Below are 24,474 nucleotides of genomic sequence, written 5' to 3'. Positions count from 1 at the left end.
ACTGTGGTGGGACTCAAGGGTCTTGTCCCTGGCTTCTTTTGATGGTCCTTGGCTCAACTACGTTTTGGAACGCTCCTTCTAAGCCTGAAGGGTATCTCTTCCTTTAAGGCAGACTGGGCTTTTTTTTTTTTTTCCCCCTGACTTCAAGTTCTCTGGCCTCATTAAAGTTACCTGTACCTTCAAGTCTGGTTTAGGCTTTTCAGTGTCTGGCTGTTAGGATCTAGGGCAGGAGAACAGCCCTTGACATTCACTCTCCATAAGTGCTTCCTTTTTTCATTTTTAGCCTCCTGAGTGACAAGGTCCTTCTCTGGCTCCACCTAAGCTCTGGGTTCTGTCTCTTATCTATCTTTAGAACTCAAAATACCGTTTATATCATTTTCCTACATACTGTTTCTTCCTGTGTTTTTTTGTTGTTGTTTTTTTTTTTGTTTTGTTTTATTTTGTTTTTTTTTTTTGAGAGAGAAGGGAGGTGAAGTTCCTTCCTCTGGATCTTTAAATACGCTTGTGTCTCCCCAAAGCTAAGAAGCCTGCATCTTATCTAAACACAGTTATTTCTCTAAGTTCTGCATATTAGTATCAAGACCAAATGTCTTAAAAATCCAACCTGTTAAACTATTTGTATCTTTGAATCTAAAGTGTGTAGCTTGTAGACAGCACACAGTTGGATCTTGTTTTTGTTTCTTAATTGATTCTGATAATCTCTGCCTTTCAAGATACTATTTTCAGGATTCCCTAAGTCTTTGGCTTTCAAAATTTTTACTATGATGTGTCTGAATGTGCCTCTCTTTTACGTTACTTGGAGGTCCCTGCATTTTAGGATGTGTAAATTAATGTTGAAGGTTGGGATGTTTTCAGTTGTTATTTCTTCAATTTTTTTTCCCATTCTTTCCTCTCCTGGTATTTCCGTGAGGCATATGTCCAGGTGCTTAAAGATGTCCCACATCTCACTGAAGCGCTGTCTGTTCATTTTTCTCTCCCTCTGTTCTTCAGATTGCACAGTCACTGATCACTAATCCTTTTCTTCTGGCAACTCAAATATACTGCTGAACAGCTCTAGAGAATTTTTCATTTCCTTTTCAACTCCAGAATTCTCATTTGGCTCTTTTAAAAAATTTCTATTTACAGATATACTCTCTTTGATGGGGTATCATCATCATATCCTCCTTTACTGCTTTAGGTTGGTTTACTTTAGTTATCCAAATACATTCATAATACTTGCTTTGTTGTCTATTTCAAGTACAACATCTAGGACTTCTCAAAGGTGATTTCTGTTGCCTGATTCCTTCCTGTGTGAGGGTCACACTTTGCTGTTTCTTTACATGTCTCAATTTTTGGTTGAGCATTGGTGATTTAGATAATGTATTACAGCAAATCTGGATACTGATCCCATCCCCTCCAGGTCTTTTTGGGTGCTTGGTTGTGACGCGGCTGGACTACTTCAGGGAAGTCTACTTGCCCACAGGGTGCAGCCTCTGGTGTTGCTGCTCAGAGGGTACAGCCCTGGCCATGGGCAGTCAGCCTGGGATGATGGTGGATTTCAGCAGGGCTCCCCTGTCTCTTTCCCTGAACTATGCTAAGTTGCCTGCGTCTGTTGGTATCACACTCAGCTGTTACTCTCCCAAGCTGTTATCCAGGCTGACTGTGCTGTTATTTTTGATAATATGCTGGAGCATACATTGCATCACAATAAGTTCCAATTAAATGTGTGTCCCTTGGCACAGGAAGTCTTCGAGGCCTGTTCTTGAGGCTTGTTCTGAATCCAGGAAGGCTATTAGTTATCTCTTTCTCTAGTTGCGTTAAACTAATTAGCATGTTGCTCTCATGAAGATACCAGCCTCCTCTTGACTGTTTCTAACCAAAGTCTCCATTGTTTTCAGTGGTGTTCACAGGCATGAACTTTCCCATGTAATGTACCAAATACAGCCAGTCCATTCTTACTCTGTTCTTACTGCACGTTTCTTATTCTGGGCGGGACACCTGTGTCACTGCTTCACAGCTAGAGGCAGGGATGGTAGCCTCTGGGTTTCTCAGCTCATCTCTCCAGGTGTGGAACCTCAACCCCAAAGGCAAGCCGGGGCAAGGCTTGACCTGTCATGCTTGGGGTAGAACTTTCCCTCCGTGAGTGGGGGCTGGGTGGAGGAAGGGGCCCTAGGCCTCTCATTTGCGCTTGCCTAAAATAGTTCTTGTAATGTAGTGTTGAAAGCGGGGAGTGAGAAATGTTGGAAGTCTGCCCCTTTCAAACCTAGCCCGAGACTGGGAGCCAGGGAGAGAGGGAGCCTGGTGTCCTTGGCAGCACCTGCTACGAGCAGTCCTAGCCTCGCTCTGAGCTGGAGCAGCGGAGGGAGGGAGGAGCAGGGATGGTTCAAAGGTCACAGACTCTCACTCTTCTTTCTGAGATCTAGTAGATTTTCTTAAAAGCAATGTCTCTCTGTACGCTGAATGCCTTTAAGACAATTTTCAGAGACTTTAAATAGTTTTTTAAAAAATAATTTTCACCGATTATAGTTGTTTTGCAGGGTAGAGGGTGTGTAAAGCCCTCAGGTTGCCATTCTGGAAGTCAACTTCCCTTAGATAGTAACTTTTTAATGAAAACCTGTTTCACACAAAGGACATTGTGATATGCACCACTTTCCAAGTAAGGCTGAAGGAAAGTTCACTTCTTTTATATTGCATAGAATCTCTCAAGTACTTCAGAAATATAGTCTCTGACAGAATTGCTGACTATACCCCAAATTTTATACTCCCTTTGTTCCTTCAGTAACAGAACTCTCCAGGTTCAGCAGTACACACAGCTGACAGACAAAAGACTACCCGGGGCTCCTTGATAGCTGGTGTGACAAGGGACAAAATCCTACCTGATGCAATGTGAGCAGAAGTGATATATATAACAGATCATGCTCTTAAAAGGCATGACTTCCCTTTCCTCATTTCCACTGCGTAGAAGGTGATATCAGGAACTGGAGTGGCCACATTTGATTAGGAAATAGAAGCAAACTGCTAGAGACAGCAGAGCAGCATGCGAGAAAGAACCTAGTTCCCTGTTACCACTGGGCTACCACACCAGTTGTGGAATGTCCACTTCATCTTTTGTGAGAGATAAATACAATTTCAGTCTTAAGTGACTGTATTTTTCTGTCTCTTTGTTACAGCTGCCTAAGCCATATCCTGATTTGTAAAATGCCATTAGGTGGTTTGATAAATTTGAGGCTAATAATATTACAGATGTCAAAGTAGTTACCAATAATGTCAAATTTTCAAGTGAAGAATACTGAATTCTTGGATATTAGGAAGTTGTCACCATGGATCCTGATGCTAGGTTTCCAGGTGCATGCAGAAACAACAAATTTTTGAATGTACCCATTTCTTTGCCTAACTTTGTTCATTATTATTATGAGATTATTATCTATATTGATGAACCAAATCTTTGAGCATTTAAATATCTTCATAGTTGCTATGGTTACTTAGAAAACAATGTTATGACACACCAGAGATCTTTGTTGCTGTTAAATGTTTTGTACCACCTAGAATTCCTGTTGTTTACACATGTAAATCAGTGGTTTCCCGACTTCTCTACATCGTGGCACAAGTAGAAGAGATTATTTGTAAGGTGCACTGGGTCAAACCGGAAGCTGATCACAGCTTGATGCTTCTCCAGGCCCAGCTGCTCTGACAGATAATGAGAGCTGTCACATCCCTGGGGATCAGCATCTGGAAACCTCCAGTATAGTTTACAGCATTATATACTGGTAAGAAATCTTGGGATCCAAAACAGGTTAACTTTAATAATATCTTTTAAAATGTAAAAGATATAATGTTCAGATTTAACTTCTAAGAGTTTACCAGTAATTTTCTCTTTAGATAACACCCATTCAGTTTTTTCAAATATATGCTATAGTACCAGAGCTGTTGCTATATAGGATTCATTAGGTGGTCTGGAAAGTATTAATACTGTAAGCTGAAATCTGTGATCATTATGTCCCTCCTATGATTATGATCCTGTTTTTATAATCATCACATGTAAAATACTTACAGTATACTGATTATATCTTCACTAACACTGTTTCTTTGAAAAAAAAGTGGTATTATATAAAATGATTTTTAAATTGAAGGATACCTAATTGTCACTTGTGTTTTCAAAATTTATGTTATATAAAACAGCAAGGAATGAAATAATTACGATATAATATTCCGTCAGTATTAATAGTAGTTAATGAAGCTCATACCAGTATGATTGTAGACAACATCAGTAATACAAAGAACATTCCATTCGTTTTTCAATTTTTCCACTAGCTGTCCAACATCAGTCCAGGTATACTTTTTATTAGGTCTTGAAAAGTCTGGATTTACTTCTAACTGATCAGCAAGGGAGTAGCATGACCTTGATAGTCCAAGAGTCTGCAGTGGGGTAAAATGAATCATGTTGTAGCCTGCAACGCAAGAAAATACACAAAGACCGCTGTAAGAAAAAACAGACCTAAAACTAAGCAAAATGTAAGGTTAAACTCCCCTAAGTGATTCTAAATGGCAAGGCAACCATGCTACTAGAAAAAGAGTTAAAGACGTGGGTTCAAATCCTAACTATACCACAAGTGACCAAGAAAGTCCACTTAATTCTTTCAGGATGTCAGTGTCCTCTGATAGGGAGACATGGAGACAGGGAAGACAGGGAGAATGAGACGACGTATTTGAAAAAAAACAATCACACACGGTGGCTAGTTGGTTTTAGAGGTTCAATTTATATTTCTTGAAAGGATATATTTACATGTAGAAAACAGATTCTATCCAAGTATATCAGTAAGTCTTTCTCTTAGTTTTAACGTTCCACAGTACTTGTATTCTGTTTTAGTTATGTCAGTGAACTTCTCAATTCTTTCTTCAAACTATATTCAAGTTGAAAGTAGAAAATTAACATTATCCTTTACTTGAGAGTAAAATACAACTTAAGTTCCATTTTACTCTTGGTATGTATGGCTGCACATGACTTCCACATGGAAGACAGCTAATTCATGTTTGTTGAATTAAAATGATGTATAAGGACACATTTTCCAATACATTCTAGTAGTTTACTACTAATTTTTATATGTCAAAGTCTTAGAAATAATAATAATCTCATTTTATCATAGAATTCCTTAATTTATTAAGTTGAATCATATAATTTGCCATTTTTATAGGTTGAAAATGGTTAAGTATCAATAATTTCATATGGTTCCATCTATTTCTATTAATAACTAAACTAAGAAACAAAATTAAAAGGAGAATCAAAGCCTTTGAAATCTGTATCACAGAGGGTAGTTTCATTTATTTTAAAAAAGAAGAAAAGAAAGCTGACATTACCTGATTCTTTTGCAACCCTAAGTCTGCTTTCCCATTCATCAAAGGGTCCCAAACACTTGGCTAAAAATGTCTGAAGAGTAATACAGTCCAGGGGCAACACATGGTTATCAGCACCAACACGTAAAATGGGATCCACCACTATGTAACCCCCACCACTTTTCTCATTTCTAAGGAAAAAACGAAAGAAAAACTTCTCAATGAATGATAGGAGAAAATTCTCCTCTAATAGTCTGACTCTCTAATTGGAAGGTGAATTGTCCCATTTAAAATATATATTTCTAGAGTATATATATATGTATGACTGAATCACTATGTTGTACATCAGAAACTTACACAACATTGTAAATCAACTATACTTTACTAAAAATATATGTATATATTTTTAAGTACATAAAGGCATTTTAAAAGTTGCAATAAACTCAATGGAAAAGCCATGTTTTATCCTTTTCTCATCTCTACATAATTACGTAATACTACATATATATCTAATAATACTGCTTTCTAAGAAAAATGAGTGTACTTAAATCTACCGGTAATAACAAGGGCACTCCAGTAAACACCATCCTATAACTGGGTTACATGAAAAGACTAGACTACTCACGCAGTTACTTAAAATAACAATAATACTTTGAAGATGCAATGAGGCTTGCAATTACTTCCTAGAAGCTGAAGAACCATATTCTATTTGCATCTCAATGAACTCCTGTAAAATTTACACTCCCATGGTTCATATGGTAACTTTTCACAAGTTAGATAACTTCATGTTATAGAATAAATCAACTTTTCGCATACAGAATACCTGACTTACCCCTGAAGGAAGTAATACTGAAATGATCCAGCTTGTTGGAGATTAAGTTTACAGTATTTATCAGAATCATCTTCTCTTTCTGTTGGATTTTCCCATTCCAGGCAACGGAATTTTTCTCGATTAAATGCTTCTCCAGGAAATGGGTAATTCGTATAAACAGTGACTGCTTTTCCCTGTAAAGTTGGGCCTAATCGGAACTGCAGTTCAAACCCTAAACAAAAGCACATTTTAATAAACCCATTGAAAGACTTAAGTTACCACAATAAAAAGGTATTTTATTTAAAGTGTTATATAAAACAAAGATTTCTCAACTATGTTTAAAGTAACTTCAAATATTTAATGCTGTTTTTGGAACCACTTTGCATTCCAATTTAGCTTAATTTTATATTTTAACATATAGTATACATCATAGAACTGTCTGTTCTGTACTGTCCCTCCCTTCTTCTGCTGGAAACTGATTCCTAGTCACAGGGCTACTTTGGGATATGCAAGTTTTCACATGATCCCACTTCCCTCCAACCCCCCACCCCCTTCCAATCCCTACCCCAACTTCCTGAACTGACTGCTCAGAGGTGAGCATCTAACCAGAGATCTTTGCCAGTATTTTTCAAACTGCAACAGAGAAAGTGAGTTTCTCTGTGGTGTCAGAGTATGTGACAGTATGTAAAACTTGGGAGGTATCATGGGACAACTATCTCACCATACAGAGAAAGTCAATCTTCCCTGAGAGTGGTCAACCTCTTGAAAGGTAGAATTCAGATTTCTAACAGGAGTTCTAGAGGCATTTGAGCCCCTGATACCAGCTGTTCCTGATGTCTGCTCAAATCCAGAGATGCAGTAACAGACGGTTATCAAGTGGCTGTGTGGGGGTAGGGGTGGTGAGGAATCCTGACTTGCAGTGTTTGCTGACTTCTGGTGGAAACAGTCTCACCACAGTCAGTCTCAAGCTACCAACATGACGTCACTGAACACGAAATTGGGAAGAGATATGCACAGTCAGCTCTTATGAGCCAACACAAGCACCTCCAGCATACTACTGTCTACATCCCTACTCTTCATGATTTAAGCCTTTCTTAGGATTCTGAAAGCTAAGATATTCTCACTTTTGCCTTATTGTTAGGCTATTTCTATTCAAATATATCTGAGACTTCTATGCTGCATTACAAGTATTTTGCCATAAAAGGAAGAAAAATGAACACATTACAGTTACAAGTTTACCGTGAAAGAAAAATTTGTATCGTTTCAAGGCAGACTTTAAACCTTGATTATAATTATGAGAATGTGAAAATCCTCACTATAGTAAAATCTATTAGAAATATCAGGCACATGAATTTTAAACATGGTGTAACATTTCTATTAATGATGGGCAATAATAACTGATGAAGACAGGAAAATTTAGTCTGTTGGTTACAATCTCTAAACTTAATGAACTTTTTGAGAAGAAGTCTAGTGATATTTATACTTTTGATGCTTAATTTAGGAAACGTTCAACAAAGTAATAAAAAATTATGTACTGAGTATATACAATGCAATTGGGAACAAAAAAGACCATGATGTCTGCCCTTGCAAAGCTTGAGTTCTAAAGGGGGAAGAAAGCCATTAAACAATGGACATGACAAATAAAAGAAAGTAGTATGTCAGGAAGAGATAAATGCTAAGGAACAAAAATCAGCGTAGTGTAAGAAAAATAGGGGGAAAGGGTGATGGCGAGGAGAGATGGTAACAACTTTAAATAGGACGGTTATTGAGAAGTTGAAGGGCTATACAGAAGTGAGGGACTGTCCACCACTGTCCACGGCCTTCGAGGGTAAGTGCTGACCAAGTAAAGGAAACCGAGAACAAAAAGGACTGAGGGCGGAAGCACGCCTGGCGGTTCCAGAAATAACAAGAAGCTCAGTATGGCTAGACTGGAATAAGACGGGGGAGGAAGAGCAGGATACGAGGAGAGAAAGGTAACAGGGGAGCCAGATCATGCAGAGCCTTGTAGGCCACTGTAAGTATTTTGGCTTCTTCACTGGCTGAAACGAGCCAGTGCACAGTTCTGAGCATAGGCGTGATGTGACCTAACTTGTGGATTAAAAATAGCATTGTGAAGATGTCTGCTTCTGGCCACGATGGAGTAACTGGTATTGACTTGCCCTCTGCTGAAAACTGAAAGAACTATATGAGACAACTGTTCTCAGAAATAGGCAGAGAAGGACTGTGGCGCCTGAGAGAAGGGTGATTTCTCTGAACTTTCTAGCTTTTGGACTAGGGGACCTTTCTGGGCTGTGGCACAGGGAGCAGGAACAGTGAGCTCACTGAGTTGAGACAGGGATTAGAGCTTGGGGAGGGCGAAGAGACTGCAATGCTCAGGGCAGAGTGTGGCAAGAAGGGAGCTATGCAAAGAAAGAGCTCCAGAAATTTACCTAGGGTCATGCTGAGTCTGCCTGAACACTGAGCTGTACGTGAGCAGGGTTCGACTCCATGAGGCTGGGCAAAGAGCCACCAGTGGGAGCTGTAAATTGAGTAATTCCCAGAGTTCACTCAGGCCTCGGAGACATTACAGTTTTTAAGCAGCCAGAGTTAAGAGACCTTGTTGAACACCTGTTGTACTCAAAAGAGTCATGTCTTAAGTAACAGGGTTAAAGTAGCCTGTAGAGTAAAAACTACTGTAAACTTATCCTGTCAAAGTTTAAAAGCAAGCCTCAAAAGGATTAAGCTGATCCGCAGATAATGTAAATCATGGCTAAAATAAAACTTACCACTCCTTTAAAGCAAGACAACAAAATCTAGAGATAAAGCCAGGTTTTTCACTGTCAGAAAAAGATGTTACAAATAAGTAAGGGGGACAGCTACAATGAACCCTGATGTGGTGATATGAATTAGAGATATGCACTGCTATTTATTCATATATAAAGAATGTCAGTTTGGTTCAAGGCAAATCCTGAAATAGAGAACATGCAGCTATATTTCAATCATGTCTAAAACTGATCTTCAGCAGAAGTAAATCCCTCACTGCGATGTTCAACAGATGGTAAATTCCACACCACAATATTAAACACTGGGTAAGATGTTCTTCGTGAACAAAAGATTGCGGTAAAGACAGTAACAGAATGCTGGACCCTTCCAATTTACTCTAATTCAGTTGAACACTTCTGTATTTGCCTAGAGAAATGTAAATGCTCTGTTTTGCATACTGCAATATGGACAATATGAGGGGATGGATGCTTTAGAAACTTCTGCAAAAAAATTATAATTTAGTGATAAGTACTGCTAACCATATTCCTGGATTGACCAAAATATGAATATAAATTTATTCACAGTAAATGGATTTAACAAGCAAGAAACAAATTATTCAAATGAAGTTATTAAGTAACTTTGCAAAAATTGAAGGACTCACTTTTACTTCTCACACTATACAGTGAAACTAATAAGTTCTTTTCCAAGTAGCTACATACACAAATTTTTCTATACAGCCATTTGGCATAAATACACCAAAACTTTTAATAAAGTTTATATTTTGACTCGATAATTTCATGAAGATGTTTACTTTCTGAGGAATTAACCAGTGATGTAAATATAGATCGTACATAAAGATGTTCATCAGTTTCATTTATTATAATTAAATAAACTCACAACAAACTGAGTATCTAATGATTGGGAATGATTAAATTATGGTATTCTATAAGCAGGAATGTTATAAAGCCATGATAAATCATATTACCAAGAGATATTTAATAACATGATTACTCTAATTCTGTTCTGTTACATTTTATGCATCTATATAGATCTTTTGAAATCCTTTCTGGAAAAAAATATGGCTGAAATGTGGCAGTAAGCAGGGAGGTGGAATTCACACACCATCATACTATAAGCTGGTATCAAAATTGTTTAAATAGTGTAAACCCAATTTTGCTTTGAAACAAAAAAGCATAGAAAAAAGACTTTTTTATACTTTTCTATAATTTTATAATTGGGGAGCATCATTTTTATATTAGAGATATAATTATGAAGAGATAGATTGAGAAGTAATTGTCCAAAGAATTAAAATATGAAGTTTTAATACACAGTGACTGTGAGAACCATGAATATCTACATCTTTGCAAGAATGATTAAATTTATTACAAAAGTAATGGTGTCATTTTGAGCAGTACAAATGTTAGAGATTAGCTGTCTTAGCGTTGTTAAACAACCTGTCCCCTGTTCAGCTTATACAAATATTGTTTTTATAATTACACAAGGATTCAGAGAACTTGTAGTACAAAAGTTAAAACTCAACCCCAAACCCCTAAAACAGTATTTGGATCAATGGTCTACCTTCAGAAAAAAAAAAAATGACAAATATTCTCCAAATATGAATATTTATTTAGTCATATAATATACACGTATAATGACTTAATAGATTATGTAAATTATAAAACACAAAAAAAGGATAAGGTGTAAATAAACAATATTTTAAACAACTAATTTCATTTATTAATTAATGGAAAAAATCTTTTAGCTCTCATTAAAAATTAGTATTAGTAGTGTCTCTCAGTGAAAATAATGTGATTAAAAAATTGTTTTCATTAATTTTAAAAGTCTTGGTTTAATATTTTGTGATAAAGTAATTTAAAGATTCCAAGTCCTGTTTATTTTGATACTTGACTTAATGGCCTCAGACTTGAAAAAAGTACCACACAAAGATACCCAGATCCTAATGGATAAAGTTCCTGGTAGCCATGTTTTCTAATCCACATCTTTTCAATTCCATTCACCAATTATGTAAATATTTTTGTTGAAACGTATTAGTAAATATATATATTTTTCCTGAAACACATCAACGTTTTTACAACATTAGCTAATCAGATGTCCCATTTTATATATTCAAAGGATGATTTGAAAACCAACTGAAATCCTTTATTTAGTAGATTTTAAACAGATTAGAAAACTCTGCTATCAAATTTAAAAGTGAGCAGATATTCATTATACGGGTAAAATCATAAGATGGAAGTGTTACTAAAATTACATATTCAAAATACTCTCCGTGTAGCAAGGGCTAGCAACCTATATTCACTTTCTATAAAGTTTTATTGGAATACTTGCCACATCATTTATGTGTTGTCTGTGGTTGCTCTCATGGTACAATGGCAGAGCTGAGGAGCTGCAACAGAATGCACATGGCCTGCAAAACCGGAAATATTTGCTATCTGAACGCTTACAGGAAAAAAATGTGCTGAACTGTGCTCTGTAGCATTAATTTCCATCAAAAAGCAGTTAGCTTTCTCATTCATGTTTACCTCAGAGTTAGACTGTGTTTATTTTATCTGAGAATGTTCTCTAGTACCATTCTATAGAAAGCTATGTGTCATTCCCGAAAAGGACAAACCTCAAATAGCAAATTTCAAACACTTTCCAACTCATTTTTAAGTCTGACAACCTCCTGAGGTAAAAGAGGCATTTATGGTTATAGTATCTCTTGGTACAAAAAATTGTAAAGATTCTACTATTTGAGATAACATAACTTGTGTATCTACTTAACCTGGATTAGGTAAAAGTGTGACTCGTGGCAACATAATGCAAGGAAACCAGTGATGGTGTGACCATCAACCTCTTCCAGACCTACAATTTCTGCTCTTTTCTCAGAACATATTTTTTTTTGTTTATAACACACCTGACATACAAACTGAGAGCATCAATATCAGTTCATATATTAGCAACAGTTAATTACTTTTTTTTTAATGTGTATTTTCTCTGTTCTTATGTTCCATTTTCTTTTTTGGGGGAGGAGGTAATTTATTTTATTTATTTATTTTTAGAGGTGGTACCAGGGATCGAACCCATGACCTCATGCATGCTAAGCACGTGCTCTACCACTTGAGCTATACCCTGGCCTCCCAGTTAATTACTTTTAAAAATAAAAAATAGGTAGATAGAAAGAAAGAGAGAAAAGAAAAATAAATCCTATATTTTCTTTCTACATCCCAAAAGATAGATCAGTGCCAACCCCCAAGGGCATATATAGCCACTCCATAGACCTCTAATCCATATCCCTGAAATGAAATCTTTCTACACAGTAAATGAAACATAAGAATACCTAGAGCATGTCAGATTCCATAATTAATTGCTCAGTTTGCTAAAATTAGCTCAGCACAGCAGTACATGGTGTGGCTATCTTATTTCTCATCCACTAGGAATACTTTGCTTAGATTAGCCATATCCCTTTTGTAGGCAGTTAACAAGATTAGTGATTAAACTGTTACTGTACACTAAGTTTTTCAATTTTGTTCCTTCCACTCAACTTACACAAACTCAACTCCTAATCAAGGAACCGTCATAAATGTTTTCTTTAAAAAAATTTTAAGTTTGATCAGCCTATATAAAAGATGGAAGAATTTCAGGTTTGGGAAATAATGATTTTACTCATTATTCTGCCACTAGATGAGATAGGAAATACAGGGTAAGGCTATGATTTAGCTAGAAAAGATAATTATTTGGTCTTGTACTTGTTAAATTAGAAGAATCTATACAGATATTAGCCTTGAAAATGATGAGGAATCTTTCCTTAGGGCAAAGGGAAAAGGAAAAATGAAGAAGGGCTTGGTGACCAATTAAATATGAAAAAATAAAAAATTGCCACAGCTTTTCTTCACATCTAATTGGTCACCAAGTCCTTATGAATTTTAAAATGGCTCATACTCTGTCCCCTCTTTTTTCAACCCTCATGTAGTTTAAACCAGACATGTTTTTAAAAATAGACTTCTCTATCATTTCTTGTCTCCAATGTCCCTTTTCTTCATCTCTCACGGTACAATTATATTCTAAAATAATACAATCGCATCATTACTGCACACAAAAAAATTGGACGTGTTCCCATTTACATCATATGGATGAATTTACTGGCTTTAACTAGAGTTACAGAGTCAACCATACCATTCCCATTCTATAAACCTTGCATAGTACCCTCTTCAAATAGCTTGGCTGACTTTACAATTTTTGGCAGCTTTAACCTGCATTTAAGTAATCAATCAGCAAAGGTTTACTAGGTGTCATACACTGCACTAGATTTGGAATACTGTTCCTATCCTCACAGAGCTTAAACTCTAGCTGGACACTGTAAGACTAGCAAGTTTTTAGACATTGCTACACTATTCAGCGCTTAACTGTTCTGTGTCCGCTGTGTAATCAGAAATCAAAGGCAGGAGATAGTAAAAATGTAAGGAAAGGTTTCATGGGGGAGGTAGAATTTCAGCTGAAAACTGACAGGGTGGCAACACATAAAATGACAGTAAAGGGATTTAGTAGATATAGAGGAATCTGACAGGTATGGAGGTGTATGAACAGGAATGAGAAAAGCCACTGGGGAGGGAATTAACAAGGGAACTGTAAAGACACAGGACACTAGTAACGAGGAACAATGCGATGCAATCTTGGCTAGGAGGTGGATTCTGTTATAGAATGTCCTGGAAGCCAGGCAGAGGTGCTTAAATTTGACCTTATAAATACCAATTAATAAAAAGAGAAGAGATGGCATAAGAAGATTCTTTTAGCATTCACATTCAGGCATAGAAGAGACAGATAGGTAAAAAGAGACATTTGAAAAGAAATTATAGGGCTTACAGAGAGAGTGCAGTTAAAGAGAAAAAATCGTCAAACAAACTATGAAAATGGAGACATCACTAAAGTAAATAGGGAAGCTGAGAAATTAAAGAAGGTTTGAGAATTTTGAGGAGATGATTTTGGACATGTTAGATTTAAGCAAATCCAAGTGGAGCTATCTATGAGGCCAAGAATCCAGGGTGAGAATTGATAGGTATAGCGATCTAGCAATGTCTTTTATCTATTCAGGGCTTTAAAGCCATATATTATTAATTGAGAGCCTCAAAACTCAGGAAAGTAGAAAAGCAGAAATTAATACCTTCATATCACAAATAAATTGGTGTTTTGAATTAATGTGCCTTGCCCAAAGTCAAACCATTCATTAGTAGCAGAGCCAGGAAAATTCTAGTTCCCTACTCTTGCCATTATACTTGCTGGCTCCCAAAAACCAAGCAAAGCTCAGGCCTTTCTTCCAAAAGGAGTCATCAGCATGGAGGTGACAGCAGAGGCTATGAGAATATACAATTCTTTGAGGGCAAGAGAACAGAAAAAGAAAGGATTCCTTGCAGATACACACAATTAAGTAAAATGCAAAAGGAAGAGAGTTCAGCATAAGACACCACCAAGTTGACAGGTGTACTCAAGAGGGCAGGAACAAAATCAAAACCAGAAAAGTGCAGAGTCAGGAAAGACAAAAATGGAGTAAGTGCTCAGTGATCTTAAATGCTGAAGTTGGAAGATGATGAAGATTTGGCATGGAAGAAAAACATCTGATGGTTTACATTTCTGGGAAAAATTTAGCTTTTGAGAAATTTAGGGGAAAAAATTTCTTCAAAATGTTTACTAGCATCAGTGCTCATTTGGTACACTAATAAAAGGGCTTGCATTTTATTTTTCATACATTAAACTTCTTCACAAGTTATATTAACATAAATAACTGTGAAATGCTTTTCAATGTTGAAAAATGATAAAGTCGAAGAAAATAAAGCATCTATTTGATTAGTCTTACAGAAATGTAATCTGATCTTTTAAATCACAGCTCAAATGTATTTCAACATAACCTAATCAGTTATTTCACCTTTCATTCAGCAAAAAAATATTTTCAGCTTTTACCTTCTCCATAGTTGAGAGGCTTTTCACAAACATAAATAATAGTTTACTTTTTGCTGTGATCTATTTTACTAATTTAAATGTCTAGTAAAGGAAAAGAGTGAGAGCTATAAAAAAGCAGAACTACAGATATAGCCAAAGTGAAACAACATATGAAGCTATTTGCCAAGTTTTCATAATAAATGATAATATAAATAGAATGGTCAATCTTCTGATAACATATGAAACTTCTGTCTTAAGTGGAAGTTAGCATGCAAAGAAAAGTGAACTATTTTATCCTCATTCTAGCATGACAGATACAAATAAAACATTTTCAAATAAAATCCACTTTCGTTAGTGATGTATTTTAGAACACAGCAAATTAGTTTTAGAAAGGTCCTTGGCAATTATATCTAAAAGTTTTAAAAGTTTTAATATGACAATGAATTAAAAATTTTAAAGTCACAGAGCTAATAAAATGACTTGCTACTGACCTTGTTCAAGTCTGAAGAGGGTCTTTTCCAGCTTTTCCATTTCGTTCAGAAGTAAAATTCTAATCTGTTTACTGTGTCCCATTTTGGCTTCTGGAGGATTTGAAACCTTTGACAAGAATTAAAAGAACTCCGAAATCGAATGTGTCTGCCCTATGAAACAAAAAGGAATTAAGATAAAGAAAATAACGATTACCTTAAATTCTATAAGGCTGACAGCCGCACTTACATGTTCTAAATGTTTTAACCCTAGCAGAACAAAGAGAAAGAATGACTCTTATAAATAAGATCAGAAAAAGCAAACTAATAATTGTTTCCTCCCTTCTAGCAGAAGACCGACGCAAAAATTACAATTAGAAAAAAAAAAAAACACTAAAGTATTTTCAGAGAAAAGCTATAAGTTTTGGAAAGCCTAGAGTTGGGTGGGGGTGGGGGTGGGGTGAAATTCCCAGTCCCAAGCCAAACGGCTTTGAAGACTTCAAATGGCACTTCTGCTTACAAGAGATTAGCCTGCTCAAAGATAACAGGTGGGCGATCTCCCCATTCCCAAATTCGGGTCGGAAGCCACCAATGGGGAGATGAGAACGAGGGAAGCAGTTGTTGCCCCTGGAATAGCTGCCACGGACATAGGATGTACAGGCAGAGCTATAGATAGAACGCATTTCCCCGAGAGGCCAGCGGCATTCCTAGCACTTACACCGAGCAAGTTACACGTGCGGCTTCTGGGACACTGCAGGACCTGCGACTCTGGCGTTAAGAGTCGGGGAAGGAGATGGGAAGGAGCGCTCAAGGGAAAAGGCAGGCTGCCCAGGAGCGGCAAGAAGCCCCAGACAAGGAGGGCCGGGCGCCGTGAAGGGCAAAGGGAGGGGCAGCGGCAGCCGGGGCAGGACCGAGGCCGCTGTGGGAGTGGCAGAGAGCTTCTTCGCGACTCCGCCTCGCGCGGGTCCCCGAGGAGACCCTGGACCCACGGGGTCTCGAGAGCACACGCCCCGGGTGGGAGCTGACAGGTCCCCACGCCCACTTCCGGGAGGCTCCGCGCCCGCTCGCGCCGACCGCTAGTCTCGCGAGAGTGCGGTCGTCGGCTGCCGGGCTTGCGAGGCGGCGGCGGCGGTCCAGGCCGGGAGCGGCTTTTTTCTCGCCGCCGGGAAGGTGCGATGGCCACGAGGTGCCTTTTCTTTTAACGGCCTGCGAGCTCGTGGTTGAACGTTAAAATTCGGCAGCAGAAGGCTGCTGCGAGCCAAGGTGAACTGCTCTACAGGCTTGTTTTGTGGGCCGGCTGAATGGTGGGAGGCGAGCGACCCCGGCCTTCTGGGCTTTTTCTGCCACGCTATGTTTTGTGTCTTTGTTTTGACTTTTTTACGTGGCCTAAGTTTGCTTGGCCTAACTGCTCTGAGCCTTGACACCCCCCCCCCCCCCCCCCCCCCGTCTAAAATAAGGGGCCTGGCCGCGGTTTCTGACATCCTGTCCTTCACGTGTCCACCGGCTGTAGTCCTAGCACAGGGCGGGCACGTCTTCCTGAACACAGACACGGAAGGACTAGGTAGGTGAAGTGTGGCCAGTCTACGAACAACCTCGGGGCAAAAACCCTTGTGTTTACAGTGTCCGGTTGTACCCAGTGTACACCACGTAGGCCTGAAGATCGTGTGAGGTTAAGAATCCCTAATGGCCATAGCTGCACATATGGCGCGGATGCCCAAGGAGATTTTACGCTTGAGGGGAAGGGAAAGCCCATATTCCAGGGCCTTTGGAGGGCATCTAAGAATCATGAGAAAACGGACAAAGTTTGGAGTGTGGAGAAGAATCTTGCTTTGTTTATTGTGGAATTATTATAGGTCCTAGAAGAATGATGAATTTAAAAATAAAGATACTGAAATGTTTGCTTGTTTCAGTAGATTTGTGAGAATGGCTAGTTGAACATGGTCTAAAACTGAGTTTGGAAACCCACAGCTCCTTTATTCACTCCACCAGGATTTACTGAGCACCTATGATTTGCCAGGCACATAGATGCTGGGAATGCAGCAGTGAAACAAAGTCACTGCCCTCAGTGATTGGTGGGAGACAGATAAACAACTAAGTAAATCATGTATGATAATTAAAGATTGTAAGAAATAAAGCTAAGAATCAGGAGAAGGGGTTTGCAATTTTAAGTACTATAATCGGTAAAGGACTTGCTGGTAAGTTGACATTTGATGCAAAACAGAAGAAGGAGGTAGAGGATATCCAGAGGAGAGGGTTATACACAGAGGTACAGGAAGTGCAAAGGCCATGAGGTAGGAGCACACTTGGTGAATTCAAGGAGGCCACCGTAGCTGAGTGAAGAAGAGAGTGGTAAGAAACTAGGACAGATAGATAGAGTAGGGTGGGAGGCCAGATCTTGAAAGGATTTGTACGCCATTGCAAAGACTTGGGCTTTTGCTCTGGGAAAAAGAGCCATTGGATAATCTCGAACAAAGGAGTGATGTAATTCCGTTGACCTTTTAAAAGGATCTCTCTGCAAGTGTGAATATTACAGGGAATAGCTAAATAAACTGTCAGGTGTGGTAAGGAAGGATGGAGACCTGTTAAGAAGCTATTTTAGTTACCCAAGCAAGAGATTGTGGTGTGTGTGAAAAGAATGTATAGCAGTGAAGGTGCTGAGAAATTGTTGAATTATGAATCATTTTAATGGTAAAGCTACACCATTTACTGGTGGAGAGAAAGGAGTCAAGGATGATTCAGAGGTTTTTAGTCTGAACACTGTCCAACAGAAATATAATATGCCACATAGATAGTTAAAATTCTAATAGCCACATCACAAAAGTAAGAAACAAGTGAAATTAATTGTAATAATTTATTTTATTTAACTCAGTGTATCTTAAACATTATTTCAACTTGCAATCAATATAAAAAGTTACTGATGAGCTATTTTAGATTTTTGTTTTTCTTACTAAGTCTTCAAAATCTGGTGTATATTTTACACTTCCAGCATGTTTCACTTCTGATAGTGACATTTCAAGGGCTTGATAGCCTCATGTGGCTGGTGGCTACCAATGTGGGCAGTGCAGAAGGAGCTGCTGTTTAATGAGAGGAAGAAAAGGGAAGGAGTAAGATTGGAGAGTGAAATTCAGGTGTTTGTAGACTGTCAACAAACAAAGATGATGGTCCACTTGCTTGAGATGACTGTCAAACATCTAAGTGGAGTTACTGCGTTATCATTTGTAGTCCTTGTAGTCCAAAGTAGTGTTTTCCAAATTGTGAGTGGTAACCCATTAAGGGTTGTAAAATCAATTTATTGGTTGCAACCAACAGTTTTAAAAATGAAATAAGAATGATAATGCATTGCATCCGGTAAAAGTATTATTTCACAAAACTTCTGTTTATATTACTTATGTTTTGATGTGCTGGGTCATGTTTTCCTCCTGGGAGTCTTGATTAAAAACAAGGTTGAGAGCCAATGCTCTAGACTGTATGCTGTGTAAAATCATGATAATTCATGCTTGTGAAATGGTGTCCGGTTTTGAATCCCAGCTCTGCCACTAACTGGCTGTGAATCTTTGGAAGATACTCAACTTCTCTGTGCTTTGGTTTTTCCACTGTAAAATAGGGATAAAAATAGTAGCCACTATTAATTAAACAAGGACCTAAGAACCGTGCCTGACACATACTAAGTACTGTGTAAGTACAAATATTAAAGCGGAGTGGGGCCCTGACCGTGTTGTGAAACACAATTCACATTTGTTTGTCTTCAGTGTCTCCTTTCCATACCCTCTTCCACCTTCAGGCTCTCTATCTCATCACACTGTCCACCTGTTGATCACCCGTCTCCAGGGATCCAAAATTAGCCTTTCCTGCTATCCTGCCTCCAGCAAGACACTCACTTCAGTGCCCAATGTTTCAGCCAGATATAAGAAGTAAAACAGATTGATGAAGTGAATTCCTTTAATAGTGAATTCTTACACAAATGCTTAAATTTTAAAAGGAGATTTGTTAATCCAAACGACCTTAATTTGGGAGATTTCATATTGTGAAAGAAAGTGAAGAGTGTTAAGTAATGAAAACATTATGAATTAACGTGATGTGTCTCTAAAGTTAAATTTACAAGCCACATAGTTTCCTTTTTAAAAAGACAAGTCACACCAGCATGCTGTTTGTGAAGTTCCTAGAAGGCCAATGAATTCGCCGGCTAGGGCGATGGTGGTGCCATGTGCAGCCTTCATTTTGGTGAACATTTGTCATGTGCCTGTCCTGTGCATGACAGCTATCTATATATACACAATAATCTCATGCCAGAGTTGTTAGGAGAAGACTCCCCTTGAGGAACAACTGATGGAACATCTCAGCTGTTTGGCAAAGACTCAGGTGTTTTCTGAAACGTTGATATTAATGCGCTTGGGGAGTGGGAGAAAGGCTGTGGTCAGAAAGTGCTTCAGATTTGTGTATGTATGGGTATGTTTTCTGAAAGGAAAGGGGTTTTTTCTGAGGGTATTATTTCTGATTACGTCCCAGTTTTGTGATCTGGGTCTGAAGTGGTGGGGCTGCCTTATTTTGTTTATATATTCATCAGTATTTTCTGTGTATTTTATTTTGTAGTGATCCTATACTGACATTATTAATAGTTTTATCTTACAACATTTGGATTTGTGTTTCCAAAATTTCTTCTAAGTTGAATAATTTATTCTACATATTTTGAAATACCCAGCTATAGCCCGTGAAGAGAAGAAGGGAAGATAGGAAAGGAAATAGAGTTGAAGTCAGAAAAGTGAGAGGACGTAATATAGTGATAGGTGTGGAAAAACAGAGACTTTTCAAAAAGGAGGTAGTACATCTCCTTTGGAGACAGACAAACCTTGGGTTAGTTTCAATGTCTCTGAATCACAATTAAGTCATCCATAAAATGGAGAGAACAACACCTTAGTTGTGGGATCAGTGTGAAGATTAGGGGAAATAATGAAGCATTTAAAGTGTCCTTATAGCATTTAGCACAAATTAGGCTTTTCATAATGCTAGCCTTAAAAAAGAAGGGGTGACGACTAGTTCTCTTTGCTGGGTCAGAGATGGCAGTCAGACAAAGTAGATGAAGAGGAGGCTTCCAGGGCATGGGAGAGACAGAAGACGTCATCAACAGGTCTCTTACTCCATGAAGACAGAATATAAAGGTGAATTCAGAGAGTGAAGTCAGAGCTCAAGTTTTCAATCTAAATTGCAGAAAACAGAGGAAGAGTGGAGCTGGAGAAATAAATAAGGGTTAATTGGTGAATGATAAATACTGGTTGGAAAATTTGAGATGTACCTATATAGAGGTAAATATAGTTATATTTCTAGTGAAACAAAAAACAAATCTTGAACTCTTAGAGCTTACATAGGAAAAGTCATTTAAAAATTCCTGAGCATTGATATAACAAATTAACCAAAAACAATGCATGGGATGCTTGGAAACCATGATAGGAGGAAATTCAAGATGGTATTCTTAATAGTGTTCTTTCCTTTGTTTCTTTGATCTTTTAAAAGTTCTTTGGCCTCAAATTTAAAGCTCAATCATTTTACCCTTGTGAGTAAATTGAACTTCCTGTTAAAATAGTGGCTCCAGAGTTTCCATATAGAAGGGCTTAGAGCAGGCAGCCTGGTTGAGGAGAAAGGATCAGAAAGAGGGCTTGAAGCTACTTTTCTGTGTTTGTCAAGCTGACCACAGCTGCATATGACAGAAACAAAACAACAGTGGCTTGAACAAAGATAAGTTTATTTCTCTCTCTAATAAAAGACTAGAGGTAAGGTAAGCAACTCAAAGCTGGCATGGCAGCTCTATAAAGTCATTTGGAAGCCAGACTCTCTCTAGCTCACAGCTTCCTCCTTCTTATTATGTGGAACTCATCATAGTGCAATAAGGCTGCCAGAGCTCCAGCTATCATACCCACATTCGGGGAACAGAATGGAAGAGGGTGATTCTCTTGCCTTTAAGAACTCCTGGAGATACCACACAACAGTTCCACTTGTGTCTCATTAGCCAAAACTTAGTCACAATGCACACACAAATGCAACCTTTATCTGGTTATCAACAAGACTGGGCAAAACCCGGGTTTTGTTATTAAGTAAGGAAAGAATGGATTTCAGCAGATAACTAATAGTCTCTGCCACAGTTTGCAGGTTACCTTATTTTTTTTATTTTTGTTGTTATGAAAGCAGTACAGTTTGGAGCAGGGAGCTGGAAGGCTCAGGAGGAATGTCTCCAAGGCGGGGGTGGGGAAAGGGAGCTGATTTCATAACGTGCTTGAGCACATTGAAAGATATTTCACAAACACCTCACAGTTTTCTGTCAGAAAGCTTGGGGGTGAATCAATCAATGATTGGCACACAGAAAACTAAACAAGCTTGCCAGGAACCAAAAAAGCCCTGTTGGAGACTGCAGGTTTAGATCTGTCAGCCAAATGAGCTTGCTGAAACTAAACTGCAGAACTGGCCAGCTTTCTCTCCCAGTCACAGAGGACTGGGGAAGTCATGCTCACTGCATGTTTATTCCCAAAGGGAAGAAGGATGGAGGTGAGGCAAGCTCACCCAGCTGTTCTCCCCAAATTCACCAGCCACCCAGGAACGAAGTGGGTTAAAGCGCAAAGAGAAGCCAGGGCTTTTAGGGAAGCTCTTCAAAGAAAACAGAATTAGGAAAAAACATTCTTCCTCAGGCATTATGCAAGTCACTTAACCTCTTTTGTACCCAGTTCTTAAACTGCAATCTATCTTCCAAGGAATACACAGAAATAAAATATAGTGTTTTGAAACTGAATACATACCCTGTAAATAGTTAACAGCTAATGTTTAATGAGCGTCTGGGAAGTACCAGGCACTGTTCTAAGCTCATTACACATGCTAATTCAGTTCCCAAAACAACACTGTCCCTATTCCGGATTTAAAGATAAGGAAACCGAGTCCCCAAAGTTAAGTAACTTGCTTAAGTTAACATAGTGAGCAAGTAGAGGAATATGATTTCAACTGCATTCTCCATCCCCGTTTGCCTCCCTACTTCTAAGATGGTGTCTGGCAAATGGAGAAGGGTCTCACATGAACTTGTTGCACTGGAGGAGTTGAACTCTATGACTCCAAACTGGTCATTGTGCAGGGACTGGCATCATCTGAAGTACATCTGTCTTATCTTATTCTTGGTCATCCTGTTGGTATAAGCTACTTATGTCCGTAGCTGATAATTCCGTGGTCATTCTTTCTTGGCTTGGTCAGAGCCTAGAGGCCCTCCCTGTTGTCTTACTTTCACTACAGACTCCTTTGAATATCTGAGATAGTCTCAGCCTGGTCAAAGGCATCAATTTCATAAGTCTTTGCTGGACTTAGCCACACCTCTGCCACCGTGGAGCCATGAAATGTATGCCGGCGATGAAAGCTAGGTTCTGTCCATAACTGCTTCCCTTGCTTTATCCTCCTAACCACGCTGGGACTCCTCTCTTTGCACCACCGCCCCACCCCAGCCCTTTAGCCTAACATAGCAGCCTACACCAGGGTTCAGAACAGGGCCAGGACAAAAGTCCCTAGCAGTCAACAAATACTATACCTACTGTGTGCTGAGCACTGTGTCAGGCACTGGGGGTACAGTAATGAATCCTTGCCCATGTGAAGTTTGTATTTGAATAATCCCCTCAACCTATCTGACTTGCTTCCCTCAGGACACATCAGGCTGTTTTACCTTCCTCTTTCCTCTTTAGGTTATCTTATTTCCACACTCAAGCCCAGAAGGAATGTTTTCCTTTCTTCCTATCAGAAACTAGTTCATTACCTTCAGCCCCTAATATGTTAAAGGAGAGATTAAAAAACTTAGGAAGATTTTTTATCTCTAAAGTGTCTATAATCTTGCCGCAAAATCCTATTGTAAATGTTAGATGTTAAATATTAATTTTTCTTTCTCTTTGCATTCATTCTGTAACAGTTCAAGTCAGTCCCCTACTGAGGCAGATGTCTTAGGCTGGATAGAGAAAGTGTTATATGTTGCAAAGACAAATGAGAAAACCACATTCATATCTTTAAAAGTATTATCCCTTTTATGTTGGGATCCCTGTTGCCTGGTGTAGTGCCTGGAAGTTTAAGTGCATTCATTAATGCTTATAAGAATGAATGAAAGATGGAAGGAATGAGTAAGTAAATTAATTATAAAAATACGTTATAATTAAATTAATTATATTAAGTATCTATACTTCTGTTTCTGGTTTAATGAATAATTCACTTAGGCTAACTTTTTTTTGACATCTTAAATCTTTCTTCCTTATTATTTCTTTTTTTACTCTTGTGTAGGTAGTTGAACATCTCATTGTTCTAAAACTAACACATTTAGCTACATTTCTTTATTTCTTTTCTTCCTTCAATTTTTGTTATTGTGGTAAAATACATATAACATACAATTTACCATTTTAACCATTTTTAAGTATACAGTTCAGTGGTACTAAGTACATTCATATTGTTGTGCAGCCATCACCACCATCTCTCCAGAACTCTTCATCTTGCAAAGGCTGAAACTATATTTATTAAACCATAAACAAAAAGTTCTCCCCTCCTTCCAACTCCTGGCAAACACCATTCTACTTTCTGTCTCTGATTTTGATAACTCTAGATACCTCACGTAAGTGGAATCATACACTATTTGTCTTTTTGTAACTGGCTTATTTCACTTAGCATAGTGTCTTCAGAGCTTATCTATATTGTGGCATGTGTCAGAATTTCCTTCTTTTTTAAGGCTGAATAGTATTCCATTGTATGTATATACCACATTTTGCTTATTTTTTCATCAGTCAGTGGACATTTAGGTTGCTTCCACCTTTTAGCTACTGTGAATAATGCTGCTGAGAACATGAGGGTACAAATATCTCTTCTAGACCTTGCTTTCAATTCTTTTGGATATATACTCAGAAGTGGAATTGCTGTATCATATGGTAATTCTATGTTTAATTTTTGGAGGAACCATCATACTGTTTTGCATAGCAGCTGTACCATTTTACATTCTCATGAGCAGTGCACAAGTGTTCCAATTTGTCTACATCTTTGCTAACACTTGTTATTCCCCCCCCCCCTTTTTTTGATAGTAGTGATCCTCATGGGTGTGAGGTGGTACATCATTGTGGGGTTTTTTTGTATTTTCCTAGTGTTTAGTGATATTGAACATCTTTGCATTTGCTTACTGACCATTAGTGTGTCTTTGGAGAATTATCTATTCAAGTCCTTTGC

General features: G+C 38.2%; 2 protein-coding genes across 4 annotated transcripts in view; one reads left to right on the top strand and one right to left on the bottom strand.

Annotated features, from left to right (window-relative positions):
• The window catches only part of AGL (amylo-alpha-1,6-glucosidase and 4-alpha-glucanotransferase), a 63,175-nt gene extending 46,949 nt beyond the window's left edge, over positions 1-16,226 (bottom strand). The window contains exons 1-5 of one of the 3 annotated variants that reach the window (XM_074370022.1): positions 15,980-16,226; positions 15,286-15,435; positions 6,143-6,353; positions 5,335-5,501; positions 4,224-4,427 (exon numbers count right to left, since the gene is read on the bottom strand). In XM_074370022.1, coding sequence (XP_074226123.1) covers positions 4,224-4,427; positions 5,335-5,501; positions 6,143-6,353; positions 15,286-15,367 — 664 coding nt within the window. In that variant the 5' untranslated portion in view covers positions 15,368-15,435; positions 15,980-16,226. Of the gene's footprint in view, positions 1-4,223; positions 4,428-5,334; positions 5,502-6,142; positions 6,354-15,285; positions 15,436-15,511; positions 15,709-15,781; positions 15,799-15,979 lie in introns of those variants that run through there. The other 2 variants (XM_074370023.1, XM_010950437.3) reach the window with 2 other exon arrangements.
• Positions 16,227-16,371: 145 nt separating this feature from the next.
• The window catches only part of FRRS1 (ferric chelate reductase 1), a 342,186-nt gene continuing 334,083 nt past the window's right edge, over positions 16,372-24,474 (top strand). The window contains exon 1 of the mRNA XM_074370025.1: positions 16,372-16,524. The gene's annotated coding sequence lies outside the window, so the exon portion shown is untranslated. The remainder of the gene's footprint in view (positions 16,525-24,474) is intronic.

This window comes from Camelus bactrianus, chromosome 9 (assembly GCF_048773025.1).
Source record: "Camelus bactrianus isolate YW-2024 breed Bactrian camel chromosome 9, ASM4877302v1, whole genome shotgun sequence".
NCBI lineage: Eukaryota > Metazoa > Chordata > Mammalia > Artiodactyla > Camelidae > Camelus > Camelus bactrianus.
Note: the sequence above shows the minus strand (reverse complement) of the source record. Positions and strands in the feature narration are given on the sequence as shown.